This window comes from Streptopelia decaocto, assembly GCF_964273445.1.
Source record: "Streptopelia decaocto genome assembly, chromosome: 1".
Taxonomy (NCBI): Eukaryota; Metazoa; Chordata; class Aves; order Columbiformes; family Columbidae; genus Streptopelia; species Streptopelia decaocto.
In genome coordinates this window covers 105,938,232-105,962,699 of record NC_138663.1, presented here as the reverse complement: position 1 = coordinate 105,962,699, position 24,468 = coordinate 105,938,232, and the positions used below count along the sequence as shown (strand labels likewise).

General features: G+C 42.1%; 2 protein-coding genes across 6 annotated transcripts in view; both read left to right on the top strand.

Moving 5' to 3' along the window:
• MAP7D2 (MAP7 domain containing 2) overlaps window positions 1–9,159 on the top strand; it is a gene marked incomplete at its 5' end in the record, with an annotated part of 87,514 nt that extends 78,355 nt beyond the window's left edge. The window contains 9 exons of the mRNA XM_082057246.1: window positions 973–1,205; window positions 1,593–1,719; window positions 3,038–3,242; window positions 3,369–3,473; window positions 4,714–4,767; window positions 5,397–5,475; window positions 6,182–6,368; window positions 7,942–8,221; window positions 8,813–9,159. Of these exons, the coding sequence (XP_081913372.1) occupies window positions 973–1,205; window positions 1,593–1,719; window positions 3,038–3,242; window positions 3,369–3,473; window positions 4,714–4,767; window positions 5,397–5,475; window positions 6,182–6,368; window positions 7,942–8,191 (1,240 nt within the window). The 3' untranslated portion in view covers window positions 8,192–8,221; window positions 8,813–9,159. The remainder of the gene's footprint in view (window positions 1–972; window positions 1,206–1,592; window positions 1,720–3,037; window positions 3,243–3,368; window positions 3,474–4,713; window positions 4,768–5,396; window positions 5,476–6,181; window positions 6,369–7,941; window positions 8,222–8,812) is intronic.
• Window positions 9,160–19,745: 10,586 nt separating this feature from the next.
• The window catches only part of BCLAF3 (BCLAF1 and THRAP3 family member 3), a 35,031-nt gene continuing 30,308 nt past the window's right edge, over window positions 19,746–24,468 (top strand). For 4 of the 5 annotated variants that reach the window (XM_082043307.1, XM_082043308.1, XM_082043309.1 and 1 more), the window contains exon 1: window positions 19,746–19,900. The gene's annotated coding sequence lies outside the window, so the exon portion shown is untranslated. Of the gene's footprint in view, window positions 19,901–24,145; window positions 24,295–24,468 lie in introns of all 5 variants that reach the window. The other variant, XM_082043306.1, reaches the window with a different exon arrangement.

Below are 24,468 nucleotides of genomic sequence, written 5' to 3'. Positions count from 1 at the left end.
CTGTGCCATTCAGGGCAATGATGTAGAGAAAATTAGGAGTAAAATTGAGCCTGAAAAGAAGGGAAGGTTGGGAAGAAGACGTGTTTAAGATTTGGTTTTATTTCTAATTATCTGACTCTGATTTGTAATAAATTAATTTTTTCCCCAGTTAAGCCTGGTGTGCCTATGATTCTAGTTGGTGAATGATCTCTCCCTGTCCTGAACTTGACCCACGAGCTTTTTCTTGTATTTTTCTCTCCCCTGTCCAGCTGAGGAAGAGGAGTGATAAAGCAGCTTTGGTGGGAACCTGGTGTCCAGCCAGGGTCAACCCACCACAGCAGCTGTGTAAAAGGTTGTAGGGGCTGTGGTTTAAGCCTTGAGTCTGTTGTGTTGGTGTTAATTTTAAAGCACTAACTGAAACAGCAGAGCTGACTGTACAATGTTTGGTCAGTTCTGTCTCTTTGTAGTACCCAGCTTTACCTTCATATTATAGTAGCATTCGGTGCAATTTTGGAAAATCAGATACTATTAGAAAAAGACCGTGTTTGACAAGGAGGTAGTCAGATGAAAGAAGCACACTGCAACTCATCATAATTTCTGCAGACAGAAAGCAGCCATAGCTTTGCTTTAAATGTTGAGAAGGACTCTTGCATACAACAATGTTGACAAAATTGTTATGAAATGTCCATTGCTAAAATAATTGGTTTAGGTAGTCCATGATTTCATATCTCTTGCCTACAACTTGGACAATATTATTAGTTTTTTGAAATTAGAATTTTCTGTAATCATTTGCACTTGCCTGCCCGTTCCCTGCATTTCAGGTTCTGATTGCTTGCATCCAGGTGGTTTCTATGCAGTATTGTGTAAAACAGCTGATATTCCTATGTAACCGGAGCCAAGAAAGAAGAACATTATATGTGAAGATGGAGTTTGGTTCCAGGATGTGTCACATATGGCCTGTTTTGATTTTTTTTTTTGTTTTCCCTCATCCAGGACAGTTGCAAAGACTTATCCTCAGTCTCCTAAAAATGCCAAACAATATCCAGCTTCTCCTGTGAAGCATCGTGCCACTTCTAATCTCAATCAGGAAACTCCTAAAAAGAAAGCAGACAAGGAGAAAGAAAACGTCAGTCATCAGAAGTCCCCGGGAGCTCGCACTGATGAGGCAGGCCAGGCGGCTTCTGAGAAGCACGTGCCTTCTTCAGGGAAGACTGAAAATAACGAAGGTGAGTCTTACTGGAAGAAGATATTGCAAGATATCATGAGTCCCTGAGGCTTTTAAATAGTGATGACTTGTTCTTTTCATGAAGCTGCTCAGTCATAGGCTTATGAGAATGTGTAAGGGTGCATATTGGAACTAATAAATGTAGAGTTTTTGGCAGGCTTACCCATGCGTGAAAAACATGTTAATGAGGATGGGAAAATGCTGAAATCCAGGAATGCCCTTACCTATCCCATATTTTATCTGCTGAAAACGCTGAGATATGCTTTTGAAAAACAAAGGTGTTACAGCAGCGTGAACCAGGCCCGTTTCAGTCTCTGTGCTAGTGTGGAAGTGTTGGGCACTTTTTTGTTCCCTGCCTGACTTTCCACCCTTGGTTCTCTTCTCCCAGGGAAGATCACAGCAGGAACAACTGATGCAGAAGAAGCTTCAAAAATTCTAGCTGAAAAAAGACGACAGGCCCGCCTGCAAAAAGAACAAGAAGAAAGGGAGAGGCAGGAAAGAGCAGAACGGGAGAGGTATCTCTATTGGCTTGTGAAAGTTATTAGCTAGTAATTTAAGCAGTATCTTTGAGGATGCTTGAAACTGCAGTAGTTTTAGTATCAAGGTGGGAGCTTACATGTGTTAATTTCTTTAAACTCAAACTTATAATTCATTAGTATCTTTTGCACTCTTTATGACTAGTGAAGTTAGAAAATAATAATTTGTCCTCTTTAAGAAGACAGAATAAACCATTACTCATCCAGATACTTCAGATATGTCCACACTGCAGTGTACTGGACACTGCACTGTGGACATACCTGAACTATATTACGTTGTAAAAAAAAAACCCAAACATTTGAGGCAGTTTTAAATGAGCTAGTTCATGTAGAAGAAACAGTCTTGCAGTAGTACTGTATGCCTGAAATGGAAAGACTTGTGTCATTCAGCAGATTAAAGTGAAGTTAATCTCTGGGACAGCTCTGTTCCAGGCGGTCAAGCCCTTTAAGAGGGTGGGCACGAGTGTTGCTGTGTCTAAGCAGTGAAATTATGGCTCTGTTCCGAGAGCAAGTTTTTAGGTTGTTTTCCACATTGGATGCTGGTTGCAAATGTCAATAAATCATGCCCTTCCTTGAAGCCCGTAATATTAAATCACTAACTCTGCATATCTAAATTCAGATTTGGCTGTTCTTATTGAAAACATGGCAGGAGGGTGGGGTGGAAATCACCAGCACCTGCCAGTTTGACCTAATGGAGCTATTTCCTTAATCCCTGATATGCAAGATAAGAATGACCAGTTGTCAAAGCAGCTCTTGAATGTGGTCACAAGGGAGCATGATGTCCCTGGGTGGCCCAGGGAAACAACATAGGTGGAATTTAGACCCACTCTTTCTAGTATATGACTGTGTTTTGTGAACTTTGTTTCCAGCTACTCATCCAATCTGTTTGTCTTCAGCTGAAATGAAGGAAAAAAATTACTTGGTTGTTAACAGATACCAGCATTCTGGATGTGAAGTAGAGGGAAAGAGGAGTGGTTTTATTACTGAAACTTACTTTTATTACTGAACATGTAATTGAAGCTAGAATGGAAATATTTTCTTTGATCACATATGTTTTTTCAAGAGAAATTATAACTTCTATTAAATATTTTAGGCAATGAAAATAAGATTGGAATAAAAGTTTGGTAGCAACCTGAATTCTGAGCATGTGCTCAACCTCTTTGCCATATCTTGGCTTATTTAACAAAATTGTGCGTTGATGCATATATTATCAGATAGAGCGGATTGCATGCCATGCATTCCATAGCATTCATGCTAAAGGTGAAACCTTTAAAACATGCTATTGTATTTTTTGCAGGCTCGAAAGAGAAGAACAAAAAAGAAAGGCAGAAGAAGAAAGACTTCGTCTAGAGGAGGAGGCTCGTAAGAAGGAAGAGGAAAGAAAACGTGAAGAAGCAGCAGCTAGGAAAAAGGCAGAAGAGGAAGCCAGGCGAAGAGCTGAGGAAGAACAAATGCTAAAAGAAAAGCAAGAAAAAGAGCTCCAAGCCAAACTTGAGAAACAGGTACCATCTCAAAACACAAATGTGAAACTTTATGTACATATATACATATAAATAAATACTTTATAGCATCTGGTAATCTACCTGAAATAAATAATGTCCTTATCGTATTTTACAAATTTTAATTAGAGAGAAGAAGCTGAAATCAAAGCCCGTGAGGCAGCTGAACAACTTCGTCTTGAAAGGGAACAAATCATGCAGCAAATAGAGCAAGAAAGACTGGAGCGGAAGAAGGTAGATATTTGCGTCTCATTTAAGATAATTGTTACATTTCTTGCTTAAATACGTAACCCAGACAGTACCCAGTAGTATGTAGAAATAATAATCTGGGGGGCTTACAGATTGATATTTATGCCTAACTTTAGTATTTGCTACTTGCATGTTAGGGGAGTGCGGACATCAAGTTTTATAACAAAGTGGAATTGCCGAAGGCAAGTGACCTTCTGCAAGGCACTGAACAAACACAGAATTAGCCTCTACCCACAGAGTTAAATGCCTGAGACAAGCAGGGAATGGCAAGCCAAGGCAAACATCGATTGCTGCCCAACCCAGGACATCACAGACTATTCAGAAACATGAGTGACTTTGTTTTAAAACTTACTCAACAGAAGCCCCATGTCTTTAATTGAGAAAGTGAATGTGATTAACAAACAGGTTTTCTCCCACCTGGCTTGTCTCTGGCTGTGTCATGCAGAGGCAGCAGGGCTGTCTGGCCACTGCCACACAAGGGAATGGCTGGAGCTGCATATTTTAGTAGCTTTATCTGCAGCTCTGTGGCAGGAAAGAGAGAACAGCAGGAGAGCTGCAGAACCTCTGTCTGGTTATAAAAGGTCGTCTTTCCATATATGTTGTTCCAGTATGTTATTTTTAACTGTTTACCACTGAGCTGGAGGTGTATTGCAGATTAGAATATGAAACCAAAGTGTCTTTAAATCCGAAATAGTTTCCTTTCACACTAGTGCAAAGACAAAAGGTTTGTTGAGAGATTTTTTTTTAAATTAACAAAGAAGGAAAAAAAAGGTATTTTAGAGTATTGCCTTACATATTTCCAGCAAGAATAACTTCATTTATTTACTCTTCTATTCCAGAAAGCCTAACTATTTTTAAAGGAACTATATGGAAATAACTGGAAAAGCAACTAGATGAAAATAATAGCTGTTGGTTTTAAATAAACATCGTTCCAGAGCTGAGCACAACGCATAACTGCAAACACCTAGTATTAAAATGGTTGTCTCTAAATTGCGTCTACTGAGAAAGCCATGTTCTGTGAGATCTGATACAGGAAAGCCAGCTCCAGGGTGGTTTCTGTCTTTTGTTTTCTTCTTTTTTCTTATTCTCTATTTTTCAAGACAGGCAGGGATGAGGCCATGATAGTAGATAGAAGTTTTTCTTTCTGTCTTGTTTCTCCTTTATCAGTTTATTGTATTAAATATTCTGTCTGCCTTCTCATCCTCCAATTTATTTTGATTTCTAGAGAATAGATGAAATAATGAAGAGAACAAGGAGGAGTGAAACAGCAGAAATAAAGGTATGAAACAGTGTGTGGTTGCAGGGGGTCTTTTATTACCCATATAGGAAAATTAAATTTTAGAGTAGCTCCCTGTTAGGTATACTTAAGTACTCTCTACACCCAAATCTTAGTTGCATTTCAAACCAAGAATGACTGTTGCTGTGTCACAGTTATTGTGCCACTGCTACAGAGATGCAGCTTTATGCAACTTACCTTCCTCCCTATCTAGCAAGGTGACAAGAGCCCATTCCTGGATGCTGGAGCTGTAATGTTTGCTGCTGTGATGTATCTTCTCCTGCTTTATACCAATGAATTAGTTACTGAGCTTTCCGTATTAAGCCTGTCAGGAATGTAGGATTGAGAACAAGGCAGTTGTGTCCTGCTAGGAAGTGACAGAGAGTCAAGTTTCCACTTCTAAGTTTTCTGCTAAGGAAACTGTTTCTTCTGTTACTTTCAGAGAATGTTTTCTTTTTTGAAATAAAACAAATCTTATGCCTAAGTAAAAAGGAAAAAAAAATTCCTCTCTTGCTGTTGATGATCTTTGACCACCCCATGGCCCTGGGCAGTCTCACAAGTTATGAGTCCCATCAGTGCCATGATGTTATCAGTCCTTTGTCTAATACGATTGTCTCATTACTTGTTTACAGAAAGAAGAGCCAAAACTGGAGGTACCATCAACTTTGAATGTGGAAAAACAACCAAAGACCCTTGTTCTCAACCAGACAGGTAAAAATTGCCATATTTTTCTGACCTGTTTTCACAGGTAGTTCTTTTCAGAGTTTTGTAATCTCAGAGCCCTGTGTATTATCACAAGTTCTCTGCTTTCATCTCAAAAAGAACAGCTAAATTTGCATCAGTGACAAATGTTAGAAACTGGAGACTCAGCTTTATTTTGCCACGTAAGCAGAATAAAGTTTCTCCTCCATTTAGTACCTGACATAGCATTTCTGTAAATGAGAAGTTCCAATCTGCCAGTAGGTTTGGTTGCTGCAGTCTACCTTTGAATTTTGTAGACAGAAAATTTTTTGCACACAACCAAACTTGCAAGATTTTTATAACATTGCTCTAAGTCTTACATTTAATTTGACTTGACAAAGCATATGTATTTAAAGAATTATTAAAGAAAATATACATATCTGGCATTTATCTATATTTTGTTTACTTCCCAGGCTAAAGCCTTCAGTACATGAAATAAAAGATAATATATTCTCTTCCCGTTTCCTCAAATTTAAAAGATGTAGCATAACAAGCAATTTTAGAGTGGAAAAGAGATTGACAGTATAGTATGTTGAGTCATAGATGAAACTGAGTCCTACTGCATTGTCAGTCTTCCTTTCTATTCAATCTGTAATTTAAAAACGTTTGTAATTTTTTTAAAAACTATTTAAATAAAGAAGTTGCTACTGTCGTAATTTCTAACCTCCTTTTGTAGAGATCAATGGACTGGCAACCTGCCTGAAAAATAAAAGCTTAGAAAGTGCTGCCTCTGCAATCCCTTCCCAAGATGTAGTTGCTAATGGACTAAAGTCAGTTCCAGGACTTATTCAGCTGGAAGCTGTTGATGGGAAATCTAACAGCATGGAAGATTCAGCAGATGAGGTTCAGTCCATGGATGTGAGGTACAGACCGTATCTGCTAATAGAAATCGTAGAAGTCATATGTTAGACACACTCAAGAATTTTCTGTTTATTTGTTAATACTTTACTGCTTTACTTCTCACCTACCCCACAACGGGGCAGTCAGATGTCTCCTTACTCCACTCCTGTCAAGATGCAAACTCTTTATTTCAGACATGAGACAACAGGACCCCATCTCACTCTTACATATTTGGCAAGGGGAGGGGAGCTCTGAAATCCTTCTGTAGTCCTTACTTATGGATTCCATACAAGTTTGCCCAAACCTTTCAGATTGTTCTGTGAAAATAGCTACTGTAGATATTGTCAGATGTCACCATTTTTTTTTAATTTGTGTCAAGACTGCCTAGCTATGATACATGAGCTTTTCTCCCTCCTTATAAGCAGAATAAAGAATATCATTAACTTATAATTTTAAGTACTTAACTGGAAAAAAATATATGGAAATGAGTAAATAACTCTGTGTATATTAACTACTGTTGGATTTTGGTGGAAGGGCCTGCAGGACAGAAGGAAGTTGGTAATTTAAGGCTGCTATGAGAAAGCTAGGTCTGAATCTCAAACATGGAATGTTTATACAGCGTTTCCTTAATCAGCAAGCCAACTTAACCTCTCACACCATTCCAGTATTTACAGTAAATCCACATAAATATGCAAGAAATGCCCCACTGGGACAGACCAGATGTCCATCTAGCCCATTATTTGGTCTCAGAGAGTAAGAAAAACTAGATAGGGAGAGCACCTGAGCCCACCACTTGCTGCAGTCCAAGACCACATAGCAGTGTTACGTTAGGGATGTTAGAGGATGCAACTCTGCCTTGCCCTTAGAAATATCCACTGAGGGACTTGTGGCCCATGAGTTTATCCAACTCCTTTTTCAACCTGCTGATCTGTGTTAAACCCAGTCTCTTATCAGTGTCATTTGGCACCCTCCAGGTTTTGTGTTGTGGGATTTGATGCACAGTAGTTTTGCCCTCAACTTACCTACCACCCCTTCATGGTTTTAGAAATCTTTGTGAAATCCTTCCTCTCCAAACTGGAATGCACTAGCCTTACTAGTGTCAGCAAAGCATTAGCTGGCTGTAGCACTTCTTAAATTAAATTACAGGACTTTTATGTCTGAAGTATATCATAAGGTCATAAGAAACAACTTTTTATTTAATTTGCAAAGTGTGAGTGGTTTAGGTAAATGTTTGCAGGGTCAGGACAATAGTTTGCATGATGCAATAAACAAATAAGGGAATGGTGCAGGGACTGAAATAATGACTTGGCAGTGAACTACCAGAAATGTGTTTTTTAAGAGATGTGTTGACATCACACAGCTACTACAGACCTTAATCTTTAAGGAATATGGATTAGATACGACTTTCCATCCTGAACAGGGTAACCTTTTTTTGTTTGGATTGAGACATATTCTAGGTAAAGGTTTGCTTCGGCTGGCCTTAAGATAAATAGTAGTTTTTGGACAGTCAAAAAGATTCATTTGGTTGTTGCTTAATGAAAAGTTACACACTTCTTATTTTGCATTTTTGTTGTTGTTGTATTGTCTTTTATATAGCCCAGTTTCAAAAGAAGAACTTATCTCTATCCCCGAATATTCACCCATGAATGAACTCATGCCCGGTGTTTCTTTGGACCAAAATGGGACAAGTAATGCCAAGGCTCTTGAAGATCTCTTGGATTTCACAGGCCAAGCTACCTACTCCAAGATGTCCAGTGACACCATTAGCCTAGATGACTGTAACAAAAACCTGATTGAGGGATTTAACAGTCCAGGACAGGAAAATACACTTAATTCTATCTGTTGACAGCCTTGCTTTTCAGCAGAACAGATAAAGGTACAGTATTGTGATAAACATCTTAGATATGATAAATTGTTGTGATTACCTATGAGCTTCCCAGAAAAATATAAGAGTTGTAAACAGCATATGTGGAGAAAGGTAGAAAGCTGGTCCCCTAGACTTTAAATTTATCCTAATCCTTCATATTTGCAGCTCTGTGTAAATCAGCATCCTATGTGCACTGAGCATATATAATAGAGACTGGAAGTATCTAGTAAATGGAAACATATCCTTGATCCATTCCAAATATAGTGACCAGAGTTGCTATTTTTCTTCAATGCAATACCTTTCTTTTAAGTCTTTGTAGCCCATTTGCATGAAGGAAACAGTTAAAAGTGGGGCAGCCTAGAAAATGGTAGTTATTGTTGCTGCTTATTCTTTGCTGCTGCTGTAAATACTTGCAGCACAGTGCAGAATCACTTATCCTGGAATGTCTGCAAACAATATGAAGAAAGCATAGTAGGCTTTAGTGACAGTTTCAAAGCACAGTCGATTTTTTTGGAAGAGTGTATTCTAAATTACAAAACTGAGGTCATGTAAGTTGCATAGCTGACTTGATATTCTTCTCTCTCTCTTTTTGATTGACAGAGGTAGCAATTTGTGGAGGATATATATCCCTGTGATGCTACTGGCAGTAAAATATGAGCTTGTCACTTGAAAAAGCTTCTGCAGTCGTTGAACACTGGATTTCAAATAATCAGAGCTGAATATAACTTTGTCTTCCTGGGGAATATGTTGAACAGCTGTCTGCTTTTGGCAGAAGCCAGTGATCTAGAGCCTCAATGGGTTTAGGGAAGACTGAGTGTGCATTAGAATTTGAGCTTTAGCTGCTAATAAGGCACTTATTTCTTCTTTTAATTTAAAATTCATCTCAACACTTCACTGTGATTTTTACTTGTGTGTTTTATTTTCAAATGTTTCTTCCTTAAACTTTATCATACACCTATTTAGACATCTTTTTCTTGTAAATAATGATGAGGTTTGCCCACAGTGCATTGAAATGAAATAATATTCTGTACTCTAGTTTTGTGCCTATCTTTTTTTGTCTTTAATAAGCAGTTATTGGCAACTTTTATGCAGGTGTATAATTCAAAACTATAGCTGAAGAGTCTTGAAAAATACACAGCTGCTGGAATCCGAAGAGCCTTCTTACTGCCTGTGGAGTGTGGGAGTTATCCCGTTAGGGTTACGTTGACACTTTTAGTCACTAGTGGCACTTACTGGTTAATATTAATTAGTCCAGGAGCGACTATCAATTATGTGTTTGAAACCATACTTGTGTAACACCTGTAAACAAAGTTGGCAAAATGCCTAGTGTAATCCCTTAATATATATATATATAGTATAGCTGTAGTAGATCCGAGTGAGCGGTCGGGGGTGAGATAACACATTAATCATGGAAGATGCAGACACTTGATTAATAATACCAGCAGGCTTTCTATCACGTGAAAGAGAAGTATTTGGGCTTCCTATAGGCTCAACGCAACAAGATCCTAGTCCTCAGCAAAACAACGTGCCAACATTGCAGCAGAAATACGAAGGCCGGGGCACCCATGGGGAGCGCTGCTGCCCTCCTTAACAGGCTGTGAGCATCAGTATGGAAAACCTCACATCAGGATGTGTGATGTCTAGACTCGTTATGTGCCATACAGTGTTAACTTCTGTTGGTGAACGATGATAACTTTATGCGAAATCATGTTCTGCTTTGAGGACACATTTGTCCAGTTCCTTATCAGAAGAAAGCATAAATACAACTCTCTTTGGAAACTTACACAAAAGAAGTGAAAACTTGGGGTGGGGCGTTGGCTTCTTTCTTTTTTAAAATTTTTCTTCTTTTTCACATTTAAAGGGAGTTCACAGCGTAGCTTGAGCTCAGTTGTAGCCCCGTTCTTGTGCTTTTTAAAGCCAGCAACGGGAAAGTAACTGATGACACTATGCGCAATGTATAAAGAAATCATACCTACAGCAATCCAGCTCTATTTATGTTAGTGTACTTCAGAAAAATACTTTCTTTTGACTGTGCAGTAAGCTGTAGCATGGTACTGTGTCTTCCAAAGTAGTCCTTCATCTATTTCCTAAATAATAAACAAACAAAACCAGCTTGTTTTGCTGTGCTACGTTGTGTTTGACAAATGTCACATTATATTTTATTATGGTGTCATTGTCCAACCTGTAGATTTCTGTATTTGCATGACATGTATAGCATGTATAAAGGTGAAATACATTTTCATTTATGAATCTAACTTGCTTCTTAGCCTTCTTTTGCTCGCAGCAAAAATGTGACTAATTTAAAAATGCATGTATGTTAATGTGTTTCTGAGGTGTTTTCTGAAGGGCAGGGTATAAAACTGAATGAAGGAGTCGTTGTCAGAGCCTCAAAATATTTCACCATTGTTTCCTTTGCCGTATACTAATTTGCTTTCTGAGGACTTGCAAATATACAGAAGACATGAAGACTGGTGGCAGAAGAGCCTTAAGGTGAGGGGCTTCCAAACTGGCAGCCACAGTGCTAGTGACAGTAAACAAGACAGTTTGCAGCCCCAGCTGCTGCTCTCTGGGATACCACTTGGCAAAGAAAACAAGGAAGAGAAAACATGGGAGCCATGGCTGGTAAACACTGGTCTGCTGAGTGTGCAAAGGCTGTTCTGTAAGGGGACCTGTAACATAAATGCTGAACTTCTGCTCCAGCTACATGCACGACTGCTGCTTAGAAAGCGTCCAGCCTGGGGCTGCTGTTAGTTCTCTAGTGAAACACTGGGGGAAAAGGTTCTACAATTTTAACTTTAGAAAAAAAAAAATCAGAACTTCAATCAAAAATTAAAAATGCGAGGACCTTTTATTATGAAGTTTATTAATACATTCAGTCATTCATGTGATTTGTCCACTTAATTATTTATGAAGATTAAAGGAAGCACGATAAGGTTAAATCGCTTCTACATTTTGCTTTTGATAATGTAACTTCTTCATACCAATATTAGTGTTTGCTGCTGTGCTTCAAGTCAGTGCAACGAGCTTTACTTTTCATTTGCCAGTGGTCTTGAACCTGTGGTGAAGGATCACTACTGACTCACACAAGTCCTTGGTAGAGCTTTTCTGCTGTAAAGCACTTGAGAATTGAGCTGTGAGAAGCAGTAAGGAGGAAAAAAAAAACCAGTAGAGTGGTGATCCTTGAATGGATTTTTATAAATGGATGAATGGATTTTTTTTTTCAGATTACTTTTATAAGTGACCTCCAAACAGGATTGTACACACCAGGAAGAATCAGGCACTGCTACTGTCCTTTCCCAGATTTATTTTCAATAACTGGTATAACTATTAGTAAGTTTCTAATACATAAATACATAGCACATGTGAGGTAATTGGGCATCACGCTATATCTCTCTGATTATGTTTGGGACTTTCTGTGGTGTTGCCCTGGGAGATGACACCCAAAGCTTGTTTGAGGCCCCAGCCAAAGCCCTGAGCAGACCTCCAGGCTCCCCAGCAAGTTCATTTCAAAACAAAAAGGCATCAGTGAGGGGTGGATCTGGACCCCCAGGCTGCATTTTCATCTAGTGATTAAGGGTGAGAAGGGGGTGAAATCATTCTCTCTCTTATAATTGTACAAATTATGCATGTGAGAAAGCAACAGAAATAGCACAGGCTGCTACTCCAGCTGGCGGGACAGGGAATCTTCCCTCTGCTGCCTCTCCTCACTTCCCACCCCACCGCAGTCCCAGGGACAGCTGGGGTGCCCCTGCCACCACCCCACTTGTAATCCAGGCATGGGCAGTGTGGCACTGTAGCTCCTGCTGCTGCACAACACCATGTGCCCAGGGTAGCATGGTGGCCTTCAGCATCAGTCACAGCCGGTCAGGGGAGTCCCAGGGTCCCAGGACACCTCTGGGGCTTCAGCGCTGCAAGGCAGGCTGCAAACCCTGGCAGGACAGGTTTAAACTGTGGTCCCTTCCCCATATTTACATGTACACAATTTAATACTCAAGAGCTGAAGGCTATTTACTCTGTGAGGTCTGCAGCTGCTTTGCTCCAAGCCATGGCCCATGTCCTGCACACAAAGGAATCCATGGGGATACACTGATCCTTCTCCTTTAGTGGCCAGTGGGACTTCTTCCTTACTCCTGCTCCCTTCTTCCCTCTGCAAGAACCATGGGGAGACTGAAAAACTGTCTTTGCTCTCTTTTTAAAACATTACTGTTCAAGCTCTTGGTTGCCTCCAGAAATAACACGGGGAGTGGTTGTTCACCTATGCTACTTCCATGTATGCAAATATATATGAAAGTCAGTTACCTGACATTGGGGGGTGTTAGTTTTCAGTATTAATATTAAATTCTGAAAAAAAATTATTACAGCTGGGCCACTATGCTAAAATCTGGAAAACATAATGTAGACTATGAGTGAATGCAATTTTCTCTGGATTTTCTTTTTAATCTTAAGAAAAACAAGCTTTACTTCATTCCATCTCTCTAGAATACATACACTTAAAAATAATAGAAGCCTTAAGATATTCAGATGCGGTTTTGTTATTGTTGTTAGTGGCAATAGCACCAGTTCAGAGCACCACAAACCACAATGTTCGTTTCTCCACCACTTCTTAATCCCATCATTTATCTTCTCCTATGATCTCCTGCAGCTGAAGAGCAGGTGATGCTATTCACTCAGCCAGTTTAACTTGTCTGTTCAAGCAATATGTTAAGTGTAAAAGCCCTTAAAATTGCAGGTAGAAACACTAAGAGAAAGGATGTTTAAGCTTTTAAAATAATGACATAAAGTAAAAGAAAATGGTTTCTTGACCACCAGAGTAATTTTTGACACTTGCTTCTGAGTTGCCTTGTTCTCGAGCTTGTAGTACCTAAGTACAATAATAGGTTTTGTAGTATTTCTAATGACTCAAGACTGAGGTGGTAATGTTTTTAAACTAGGGGGTTTGATGATTACCTGAGACCTGCAATTTTCAGGATCAAAATAAACGCTCTGGAAATTAGTGTGTGATGTTTGCTTGGGAGCTTTACAAAACCAGGTTTGTATCCCTGCTGAAATCAAACCTTAGTGATTGCCAGAGAAAAAACAACTGTGATGCAGGAGAGGTTCAGTGAACAAAAAGAAATGGTAAGCAATGTGCTGCATGCTCTATGAAGTCCTTGCTTTAAGAATAAGCTTTTAAAGTAGTTAGGTATATAGCTCAAACCAGAAGCTTTGCATTATCACTCATGTCTTCCTGCCATGTCTAAAAGGAATAACTGGAAGCCAATGGCAATTGTAGGTGATTGGTGTTGTACGGGAATGGACACAAGAACCTAAAATTACATAGTTGGAGAAAAAAAATAATGGGTGTGAGAGATGCTCCCTACAAGGAGAATTACTCTGACAGTATTCCCTCTTTTTTTTTTTTTTGCTAGAAATAACAGCCACTCTCACCAAATTCAATACATGAGCAGCACAATAAGCAGGATCAGGGCAATATCTGTAACACCATATTAACATTATGTTCACACATCCCTTTCCAGAATAATTTCTCTCTTTTAAAATATGTGACAACATTATCTAAAATATTATTAGTGCCTTAAATAGGCACTATGGGGGTTTATACCAATAAGTTATATGGAGTTACTCATTTTCCTGGTGTGAAATCTCAGGAATAGTTTTCACTTTCATCCGCTCCTCTTTCCTTTTCCTTCTTTTTCTTTTCTTAAACCTCTTATCAGTTCAAATACACAAATAATAATTTTTTTAAAAGTACAAATAATACAAATTCTGGTCATCACCTGCTGGAATGAGTTTGTTCTTTTAGTTCCTGGACAAAGAGTCTTGGCACCGCAGCTGGCAGAGAAACAAAAAGCCTGAGGAGTCTTTTGGGGACTGAATATCTGCAGTGGTGTGTTGGAGACAACAATGAGACACCACTGGCACAGGCAGTGAAAAAATCCTGGTCAGAAACAGCTAAAACTTCCCTAGGTGAAGACCAGGCCAGAATTTCTTTCCTTTTGCCAAGAAATACTTACATTTCTAACCCATGTTTTTACGAGGTTAATTTATGCTGATGTTCTTGGGTCAGTGCTGGTGTTAAGGGCAGAAGGTGTCCTGTAGCCAGTGAAACTGCTGGTGGATGTAAATGCTAAGTGAATGCTTGCTAAGTAAATGAGTTGATGGAAGGAGGGATGGAAGCCAGATGGGTGAAGGTAACAGCCGCTGAAGAATGCTAAGGTACTTTGCACATATTCACTACCAAGTAATTACCATTAAAATTTCTAAGACAAATTAACATCCCTCATGCCCACAATGTCCTGTCAAGCTGGACATTTTGAAACTTGATCTCCCCTCCGATGCCCCATCTTGCTGTTTCATTGCAATTTCCCCTTCCCAAGATGTGGCACTTGCACAGGTGAAGAACTGCAGCCTGTCTGTGCCTCTGCCTTCCTCCTCAAATTCATCTGCTGGGGTCACTTGGGTGCTAAGCCTGGTTCAGAGCCTTTGCTTTAAAAATCATGTTACTGTATTTATGTCACACATTGGTGTTAATTCATACACTGAGATTGTTTTCACTGGTACATTGCCAAAAACCTCCCAAGTTTACACAGGCTCTACACCTAGTGGCAACAGTGCAGTGTTCACATGTTGCTACAGGAAAGTCATTATAACCTCATAAATAAAACATACGGACATCGTTACGTCATGAGAGCCCAGCCCCGCTAAAGGCTCCCTTTAAAGAATAATTTGATGATACTGCCAGAGCCAAGTCATGCAGTCAGTCATCCTCTCATGTTCCTTCAGGTTTTAATTAAACAATTACTTCACAGTTTTCCTTTAATATCAAAGCTAAATAATGTAGGACTTATTTCCTCAATTAAATAGGGAATCGTTATCTGTTACTCTGAGCCTAGACTGAAAAAATAATTAATCGCTGTTCCACAGAAAGCTGTTTAAGAAAGTTCTTACAACTTGTTTTTGTTTGTGGTTTTGTTGTTATTGTCGTTTTGCTTTTTTCTGGATCAAATTCTTTCCTTCCCTAGATGAGGTGTTACAGATCTGAAGGTGTTTTGACAAGTAACCTGAGGAGTTGTCCTAAGCACCCGTATCTCAGTTTCTATAAAGTAAAACAAACAGCTGATGTGCCTTTGCTGGAGGCTCAGAGGTTTAGCTAATTTTGTTCCACTGAATGATAGAAATATCTTTTTTTTTTTATTAGAAGAAGGAAATGAGTAGCATGCTCGCAAACAGTTAGGCATCTTGTTCTCATTTCAAGACAGCAGACCTGCTTTGTGGTTTGGCAAAACTATTTTGATAAAACTCAAAGAAAAAAATCGCCTGGTTGTGCTAAGGGGTAGGGGTGGATGAGAAGTGTAAGAAGAAAGCATAAATGTGACTCTCCTCCAAAAGCAGAGATGAAAGCAATGAAGCCATGCAAGTCTTATCAGGAGGTGTAACAAGATAGTGAAGTACAAACAAAACATTTCCCTTTAGAAGTTGGCCGGTAAAACCATGATTACCCTTGGGCAGCAGTTCTCGATGGCGGATCTTGCCTTTGGAGATGTTGATTCCACTAGACCCTCTCTCACTGCTCCGTCGTGCTTTCTCCCCTGTGTTACCATTTACGGGCGCTCTGTGCAGACACCACAATGAATGGTGTGTAACAACCGAGCTAACTCACTCCCGACAAACAGCTTTTAATTTCATTTATCTGGTCCACCTCAGTGGAGAAGAGGCACCTTGCCAGGGACCAAGGAAAGCTTTATTTCTACTTTTAAAAAGTATATTAACATAATACGGTTCAGCAAAGTTCAGCTCCAATAGTAATGTTTTATGTGGAAAACGCAATGCCTTGTGAAAGAACAGATAAGCAGAATCTGTCTGCTATCGAGGGTTTGTTTCTGCCTTTGAATTCTAGGTGACTTCCATTCATCATTTCCAAGTATTTCGCATGCAAAATGCAACCGTGCTCTTTCCAAATTGAATGTTTACTAAATTAAACATTAAAGGAATATGAAAGCTACGCTGTATTCTAATGATACTTCATTAGAAAAAAACATGGAAATAAATTAAAATAATTAGTCTTAATAAGCAGTAAGTGCCAAGACTTGTGCAACAGAATAGCCTTCACAATTTAGAGGTGAAAAATAATGATGCTGCGGAACTAATAATAGACACTTCTTTGAATATTACTCTAATTTGTAAAGTGTATTTAAGTTCTTGTTTTGTTAGACTACATAGTCCCAACTACTGAGACCCTTGTATACTTTCTTAAGGCTATCCATCAGGATAAATGCATATTGGATCAAGACCATCTGAGGAGAATTCTAATAAAGAGGTTAATATTGAAGATTAATAATTTAGTTTATGTAATGTAGAAGTTTATCATATGCACATAGGGGTGGACTGTCCATAGGTGGTTTTTTTTTGAACAGTTCTTGCTTCAAGTGAGGTGTCTGATCACTATGTCAGGTGAAGTTGGCGTAAACCCAAATATTTTACTTTTCTGTTAGTCTGAATTTCCTAGTCTTGTGAATGAAGCCGTAACTACCTATACAGGGATTATCGCGCCTGTTGTAGGAGCTATGCCAAACTTGTACAGCACGTTATCTGGTTGAGCCCCCCCCACAGGCTTGCCCAGGTTTCTTTGGAAAAGTGCAGATTACCTTCAGTCTCACTCGCTCGACCTAAAGCTCACTCTGCCCAGTTCTCACCCTGAGCTCCTATTAATAAAAATACCACTATGGTGAAGAGGAAGCAAGCCTTGTTTAGTGCAGCGTGCCACTGTGTTTCTATGCCATATAGTACAGTAAGTCTTTTGCTTTTTAACTGGGAAGAGACTACTACTACATTTTAAAATAATCTTATACTTCTATATGCTTCTCTTATGAAAATGTCCAAGTGTTTTAGTGTGGACGCAGGAAAGTATTTTGTATGGCAATCGTAATGTTGCTCAGATTTGAGCTAGTCTAAAAAGGGCTAAGGAACCGAGCAGGATCCTGCAGGCACTCAGATTTATAGCTGTGAAGGGGATCTTTCAGTCCCACCTACAGCAACTTTGCCAAGGTTGAGAAGATGGAGAACATAAGAAAATGCTCTGCCAAAAGATCAGTCCTATAAAAGGAGGGCAAGAAGATGTCAGCAGCTCTAAGTTTGAAGGATAGCCAAAGTCAGCAGCCCACTCTGGTGTTGGGAACATAAGGAAACTGAGACTACCTCTTTGAAGTACATCTAATTATGAGCCAACCCTTCCTCTCCCCTCTTGATCCAGTGAATATAAACATCTAACTTGACCCTGTGAGCCCATGGTTTGATGACAGAGTAAACACAGCACAGCGGCTCTGAGCTGTATCAGAAATGTCAAACCTATGTAATACAGAGTGCTAACTCCGGCTCTTTTTTGTTCTTAAATTAATTTGTTTAAAAAATAATGTTGACAGGCTAACTTGATTTTGGCAAGCTTTACACCAGATCAGGTATCTTCTGCCTGTGCTGCTCTAGTGATGCAGTATCAGGTATCGTCCATCTTCCTGCAGCTACTGTAAAAGTACAAAACCAGCATCAGTTCTGTGCTTGGGTTAAAACAAAGGCATATGCCTGCATCCGATCGATCTGCATCAAATTTATATTAATGAGTTGATCTGACGATGCACCCAACTAGTATTTACGATCCTTCACCAACAGCCTCAGATTCCTAATGTAATCTAGATAGCGTTGATGACTAATTGTTAGAAGTTATGGTGATGTTATTTACTCTAACAAGGAATATACTGAAGATAATGAGTAACAGGATATCTGTAATAAGGAGTAGAAGGTCAAAAGGATTTAAAGCAGTGGACATATATCCTTGAATGTCAGCATTCTTCTCTAGACTAACTTGGTAAATCAGCAAAGTTCCACTAACTGGTGTTCTGAAAAGTGAGCTATCTAATCAAAATATGAAAAACACAACTCTACTCTGGAAGTCACCCTCTGCCCAAAGACCCCTACCCACTGAATGTGCGCAATGAATTTTTAACACTGTATTTTAAAATGAAAGTGAGAAGACAGCCAATTAACATATAAGTAGGAATGCATATGTATTAGAAAGGACAGTGTATAAATAACAGAAGTTTTGGAAACTGAGTTGTGCTAGTTTAGTGGATTACTGCCTAGCACCCCTTTCTGCACAAAATCGTAATTTGTCATTGCACATTGGCACCCCAACTTTGGGACAACAGTGTCATTGTCTCCTCTTACATGTGGTTTTGCATGATCTTTAAATCTATTTCTCAGTTATTTTCTACCATAAAAAGATACTAGGTTTCAAAAGGGTTTCAGTACGTGCTGGCATGTGCTCCTGCTGTTTACAGCTCCCAAAGAAAAAACTCACTCAAACGCCAAACCTGTTAGGCCTGCTGGGTATCACAATTGACAATCAAGGGAGTGCATCCCAGCTGCTGAGAGAGGAGAGTGTTCAAATCGCTGGGATCAATCCTGACTCCCAGGGGAAGGGGAGAGGTGCAGCACATGCCCCAACGGGCACTCTGGGGACCTGAAAAGAGCCTTGGAAAAACCCACCAAGGCCTTGCTCGAGCCCCACAGCAGCAGCCCCTGACGAGCCTGCCATGACCGCCCCACCTGCGGGCCAGTGGCAGCACCAACAAGGCTGTTGCTGCCGGGGCAGTTTGCGGCCTCTCCACAGCACCACAGGGCATCTAACTGCAGGGTCTGACCCCTAAGGCCTCAGGAGGGCTTTTGGCTGAGTCCTTCCTGCCCGACACATCACATCACAGCTGAGATCGGTGAAAGGGCTGGGACCGCAGCATCTCTCTGGTAAACCCCGATGCTTTGGGCCTGCCCTGCTCCAGCCACCCTTGTCTCTGTGCAGGAGCTGGTGGCTGCTCCCCAGGGCTGAGGGTGGGATGAATGGGAAGTGTCATGGGTGGGGTCTCCTTTTCATAGGACCATAGAATAGTTTGTGTTGGAAGGGACTGTCAGAGCTCATCCAGTCCAACCCCCCTGCACTGAGCAGGGACATCTTCAACTAGATCAGGTTGCTCAGAGCCCCGTCCAGCTTGGCCTGGAATGTCTCCAGGGATGGGGCATCTACCCCCTCTCTGGGCAACCTGGGCCAGTGTTTCACCACCCTCATCCTAAAAAATTTCTTCTACATGTCTAGCCTGAATCTCCCCTCCTTTATTTTAAAAGCGTTATCCCTTGTCCTGTCATAACAGGCCCTGCTAAAAAGCCTGTCCCCATCTTATAAGCCTCTTTTAAGTACTGTAAGGCCACAGCAAGGTCTTTTCACCCGGCTTTCCAACTGAGGGGCTCCTCCGAGCACTGAATAACCCCCAACAAGGGCCAGGGCACCCCAGCCTCTCTGCGCGGTCGGCACGGAGCTGCCCAGCGCCTACCCCCGACAGCGCCCAGCCCGGGCAGGCACACAGCGGCTACGGGGAAAGTGGCACCCGGACGGGAGACCTAAGAGCAGCCGGGAGGGGAGGGAGGGGAGGGAGGGGAGGGAGGGGAGGCCCCGCCCCTCCTCTTCCGGGGCGTCCACCCTGCGCCCGCCTTTTCTCTCCGCTGTGCCTGTGGGCAGCAGCTGCGGCCGGCGCGGCCCGCCGGGACCCGCCCCGCCTCTCCTCGCCGGGCACCTGCTCGGGGCGGAGCGGCGGCGGCGGCGGCCGGAGGAGCGGCGGGAGGCGGCTCCGGAAGCGGTCCCCGGTGGTGGTGAGTGTGGGGGCTGACGGCGGCCCGAGCGGCCCCATGGCCGCGGTGGGGTTTGGGCAGGCCCGGGGACGGTGGGGCGGGGGCCGGGCCTGTGCCGCGGGCAGCGTGAGGCGGAGTGGGAGCCGGGTGTTCGGGGCCTGGGGGCGGCGGTCGTTGTCCCTGGCGGCGCCTCCTGCGCGCCTGGCGCCGGACGGGCCCGTTCTCCGCCCTGCCGGGCGGGAAGGAGCGGGCCGGGCCTCGGGAGCTCCGGCCGGGGCACACGGAGCTCGCCCACCCCCCGCTGCGCCCTTCGGAGGGCTTGCCCGGCCCCGGGGAGGTGGCGAAGGCGGGTGGGAGTTGACCGGAGAGGTGTTGGGCGGTGGCTCCGGTTGCTGCGGGGACGGGAGGTCAGCGGGGATTCTGCTAAATTCGTCTGGGATCTGTGGCTGCCTGGGTGGCCTGGAGCAGCGGCATCTGTGACCCACCTCTGCCCCCGTGTGTGCCTGTGTATGTCCGTGTGTATCTATGCATGCACACGTCCATGCGTGTGTGTTCTGTGGTACAACGTGTGTAGCTCGGGCATTCAGCGAGGTTTGGGAGGGCCAGGAACAAAGCGTGGGGCAAGGGCGTTGAGGTGCTTGTGGGGCTGCCGGTGCCGTGTCCCTGTGTCTTGATGGTTCCAGAAAACCCGCGTTGCTGTGAACCCTCTGGGCAAGCAGCAGAGCTGAGGTTGCTGCTTGCTGTTAATGTAAGGACAGCGTTTTCCTCAGAGGTGAGCAAAGCATAAGCACCAGCAGTCTCTGTTCCTAGTAATTTATATGTTGTCACATGCAGATGTGTACCAGTTAGTGTCTTTTAGAATAACTTAAAGCAGTACATGTTTAGTATATTGGTTGCTTCTTAGTTTTAGCATGTCTTTGGTTTAGTATAATGTTTTTTCAGGTCTAAGTCAAACTAAAGCAAGATGAATTGATGCTGATTCAACCAAATCCTGTGTTTTTTGATAATTCTTTAGTTGATTTAGTTGATTATGCATGATTATTCATATGTGTCTGAGGGGGCAGTAATTTCTAGGAGGAATCAGTGATAGCAGTCTCCTCACTTGGCTCCGCTTTATCCAGAACAGGAACACCTAATTTTTATTGCAATTCTTAAATACCCCAAGTTGTTTGTAAATATAGTTTAGGCTCCTGAATTATGAAGTTTTAAAACAGAGGGTACTCAAATTGCTGGGAGATTTTAATTACCTGCTTACCTTGTGTGTTTGTGAGTCTCGAGGAAAGGTGAATCTTTAGTGAAAGTTTTGCTGGGTGTGGGCAGCTGGAGGAAGAGCATGGAAGAGGATGCCAGGGAGGGGAAGAAATATGCAAAAGACATGTAAGAATCTCTGCTGATGGAAACCACGTTGTGGCAGGCTGTGAGACACAGGGTTGGGCAGAGAAGGGCAGAGAACATAGATGACTAAGTCTTTCCCCTTGTTTTCATCCTTCCATTCTGATGGACTAATCGGAAGCTATGAGAATTTTTCTGGCTCTTTTTTTTTTTAATATCGGTGCTGATGAGGTGAGGTGAAATTAATTAACTTCCTTTAGAGGCACACCCTGTTACCCTGATAAACAGCTGTCTGTCTTAATGACTGTCCATACACTCCTTCACATCTGCCTTCAGCAAAATAACTGGTATTTCTGCCACCGCTTTTGTAAGAGTGATCAAACCCAACTCTCCATCCGCCTGCGCTGTGATGAGATGGGCTTGATTTTTGGCACAGTCTTGCCTTGTGGGTGTTCACCTGTCAGGAGGTAATGTAGGCTGGGTTGGTGTCACAGTGAGCTCCTAGCTCCTGATGGATGTGGTTGCACACAGTTAGGTTTGCTTTTCCTCTCAGGTGGCAGCAGGCACTTGCTGTCTGCAGGGAAGGGAGGAAATGTTCTGGGAGTCTTCCAGCAAGGGCTCATTTCTCTGGTGTGGCTGGGTAAGGCAGCCAGGACTTTCCAGCCTCCTGGCAGTGCTGCTGTGTGGCATTGTCCATTCTGAATAAATAAAGGGGTTATTTTTTTTTTCTGGTGTTTTTGTGACTTAAGGTGAAAAAGCAAAGGCCTTCTTTATGTTTTGTACACATTGGAGGGCTTTCAGTGGGCAAGGATGTTGTGGGTTGTCTTTAGGACTGTGACAGGAGTGGATTTAACAGGAAGGCAGAAATGGCAGGGGATGGCGCTGAGACATTTAAGGCTCTGTAACAGACATGTGTTAAAGGCCTCCAATTCAATGTGTTACAGAAATGGCTTGCCAGTATGCTTATAGGTTGTGACTTTTTAATGTACAAAAACCAAACAAAACCCAAAAAACAAAGCCAAACAAACAAAAGCCATGGAAAAGGTGTTTGAGAGTGAAATACCTGAATTATCGTGTAATACAGATTTATCCTGCTCAGTCTTTCCAAGTTAGAACTGTGATCTGTTTTTCTGCAAAGGTGAGGCATTGCGTGCTAATTAGTGTCATTAAATAGGTTAGTTTTAAATGAGAGCACACTGATCTTAAGTTACATGCTCAGTAGATCTACTGAGTTATTTTTGTTCTTTTGCTTGCATACACAGGGAAAGGGGAATGCTTTTTATGTATCCCAAGGAACTGCTTAAAATTTGTTTAGTGATCCATTAAGAACTATTGTATGCTTCTGCTGGGCCTGAACTTTCTGTAATAGGTCTTCATCCTACTGGGAGTGTAAGGGGGAACAATTATTTTTATTTATTTATACATGTATAAAGATATTCTGTACAGCAAGCAGAGGGGAGTGATGCCTGTGTACTGCTGCGGTGTGGGATGGTTACCTCACTAGCATGAGGCCTGGTTGTCTGTTAATGATCCTCAGTATTGGGATAGAACCTGTGTAAAGCCTGCCTTTCACAGCTTGTGCCAAATAAAAAAGAGCTGAGGAGGAGGACAAGAAGTTATCTAAAGCTGCAGTGGCTGTGTTTTTTGGGAAGCCAGAGGGGTGCTCCTGGTGCCAGGGAGGACCCTATGTCTCAGCATGCAAACTGGAGTGGCAGAGCTCACCTTGCTCAGATTGTGAGGTATTCAGCAGGAGTGTGAGCCTGTGGTGAGAGACACCATGGACTGTATCAGGAGATTTGGTAAAATGTGATTTTTTTTTTTTTTTTTAAAAAAAAAAAAAAGGAAAGGGAAAAAAAAAAAGCCTTGTCATCTCACAGTGGTATCATCTCCAGGCTGTGTTGCCAGAGCAACTGGAGCTGCAGTGGTCTGGGGGTACTGCCAGACCTGCTAGAAAATACTCAGAAAATTCAAAGAATGACCTTGGAAATGTGAGGGGTGCCCTGAGGTGTGGCAGAAGCCTGGGAGAAAGGGTCTGCAATCAAAAAGAGCACTCATGGACTGTTGGAGAGTGATGAGGAAACTGAGGATGAAAACTTTGTATCTTGGTGATTTGCATTGATCTGTTATCTGTTGTGGCATCTGAATTTAGAATTGCCTCAGCTGGGGGTGGGTATGTGTCCTTAAGTCAAACAGTTGTTCTAGCTCATAGTTCTCAAACCTGTAACAGTTGTCCTGCCCTGGGGCAGTGTGCCTTGGGTTGGGAGTCACCTCCATGCACTGGTAGAGCTGTAACTTGGCTCCAGGCACCTCTCTGGTCCTGGGACATGGGGCAGGGTTGGGCTGCATGCTTCTTTGTGACATCCTTCAGCCTCCAAAGGGTTAGAGGTGCCAACTGGGAGCCGTGATTTTGAGGCTGAAGGTGTTTAGTAGAAAAATCAGGAAGAAATGTGTGTGTGTGGCCTAGTGCAGCACGGGGAGCCTCTGCATGTGGTAATGGCACCCGAGCCAGTCTGGGAAAGCGTGGCTAAAGGAGATGTCCTGTTGCAGTTCAGAAATGGTCAGGCTGGTTTGCTGGGGTATGTTTCTCTGTTCTTATGCTCTTCCCTGGATGCTTGCTGTTGGAGATGATAAGATTTGCCTGGAAGCTGAATGGGCAAGAACATGCCAGGCTTGTGTCCTGCTTGGACAGTCGCTGTGGTGGGAGCTGTGTGGAACAGCCTTCGAATCAGCTTTAATAACTTGCCTACTAGAAAAGTTGCCAGTACTATACTTCTCATTTAAGGGTATGATAAATGGCTTTCTATATTGTAGGGTTCAAGCTTTTTTTTTTCAGTGTGGATTGCAGCTGAGCTTTTAATTTGATTGTATTTCTGTCGAATACTTGGCTACCTGGGTGTTGAGACTCTCAATTCTTGGTTTTTTCTTTCTTGACAGACTCTGCAGCAATACATGCTCTGGCATATTCCTTGGAACCTGTGATTGATCCCCCTTGAAGAAGACAGTCAGATGAAAAGCTTGCAGCTGCTCCTTATCTTTTTGGGCAGAGTGAGAGAATAGTGAGCTGTGTAGCTTTTGCAGTGAGGGTTAGTATCTGTCTTCTTGTCTGCTGTGTGACCCAACCTACACAAGACTTGCTTAGTTCTTCCTCCTCTAAAAGATTTGGGAGATGGTGGCAGTGGCAGTTGGGCAGTCCCTTACAAAGAGGTGAGGAATGAAATCTCCCTTCACTACAGGTGAAATGGCAATTGAAGAGCATC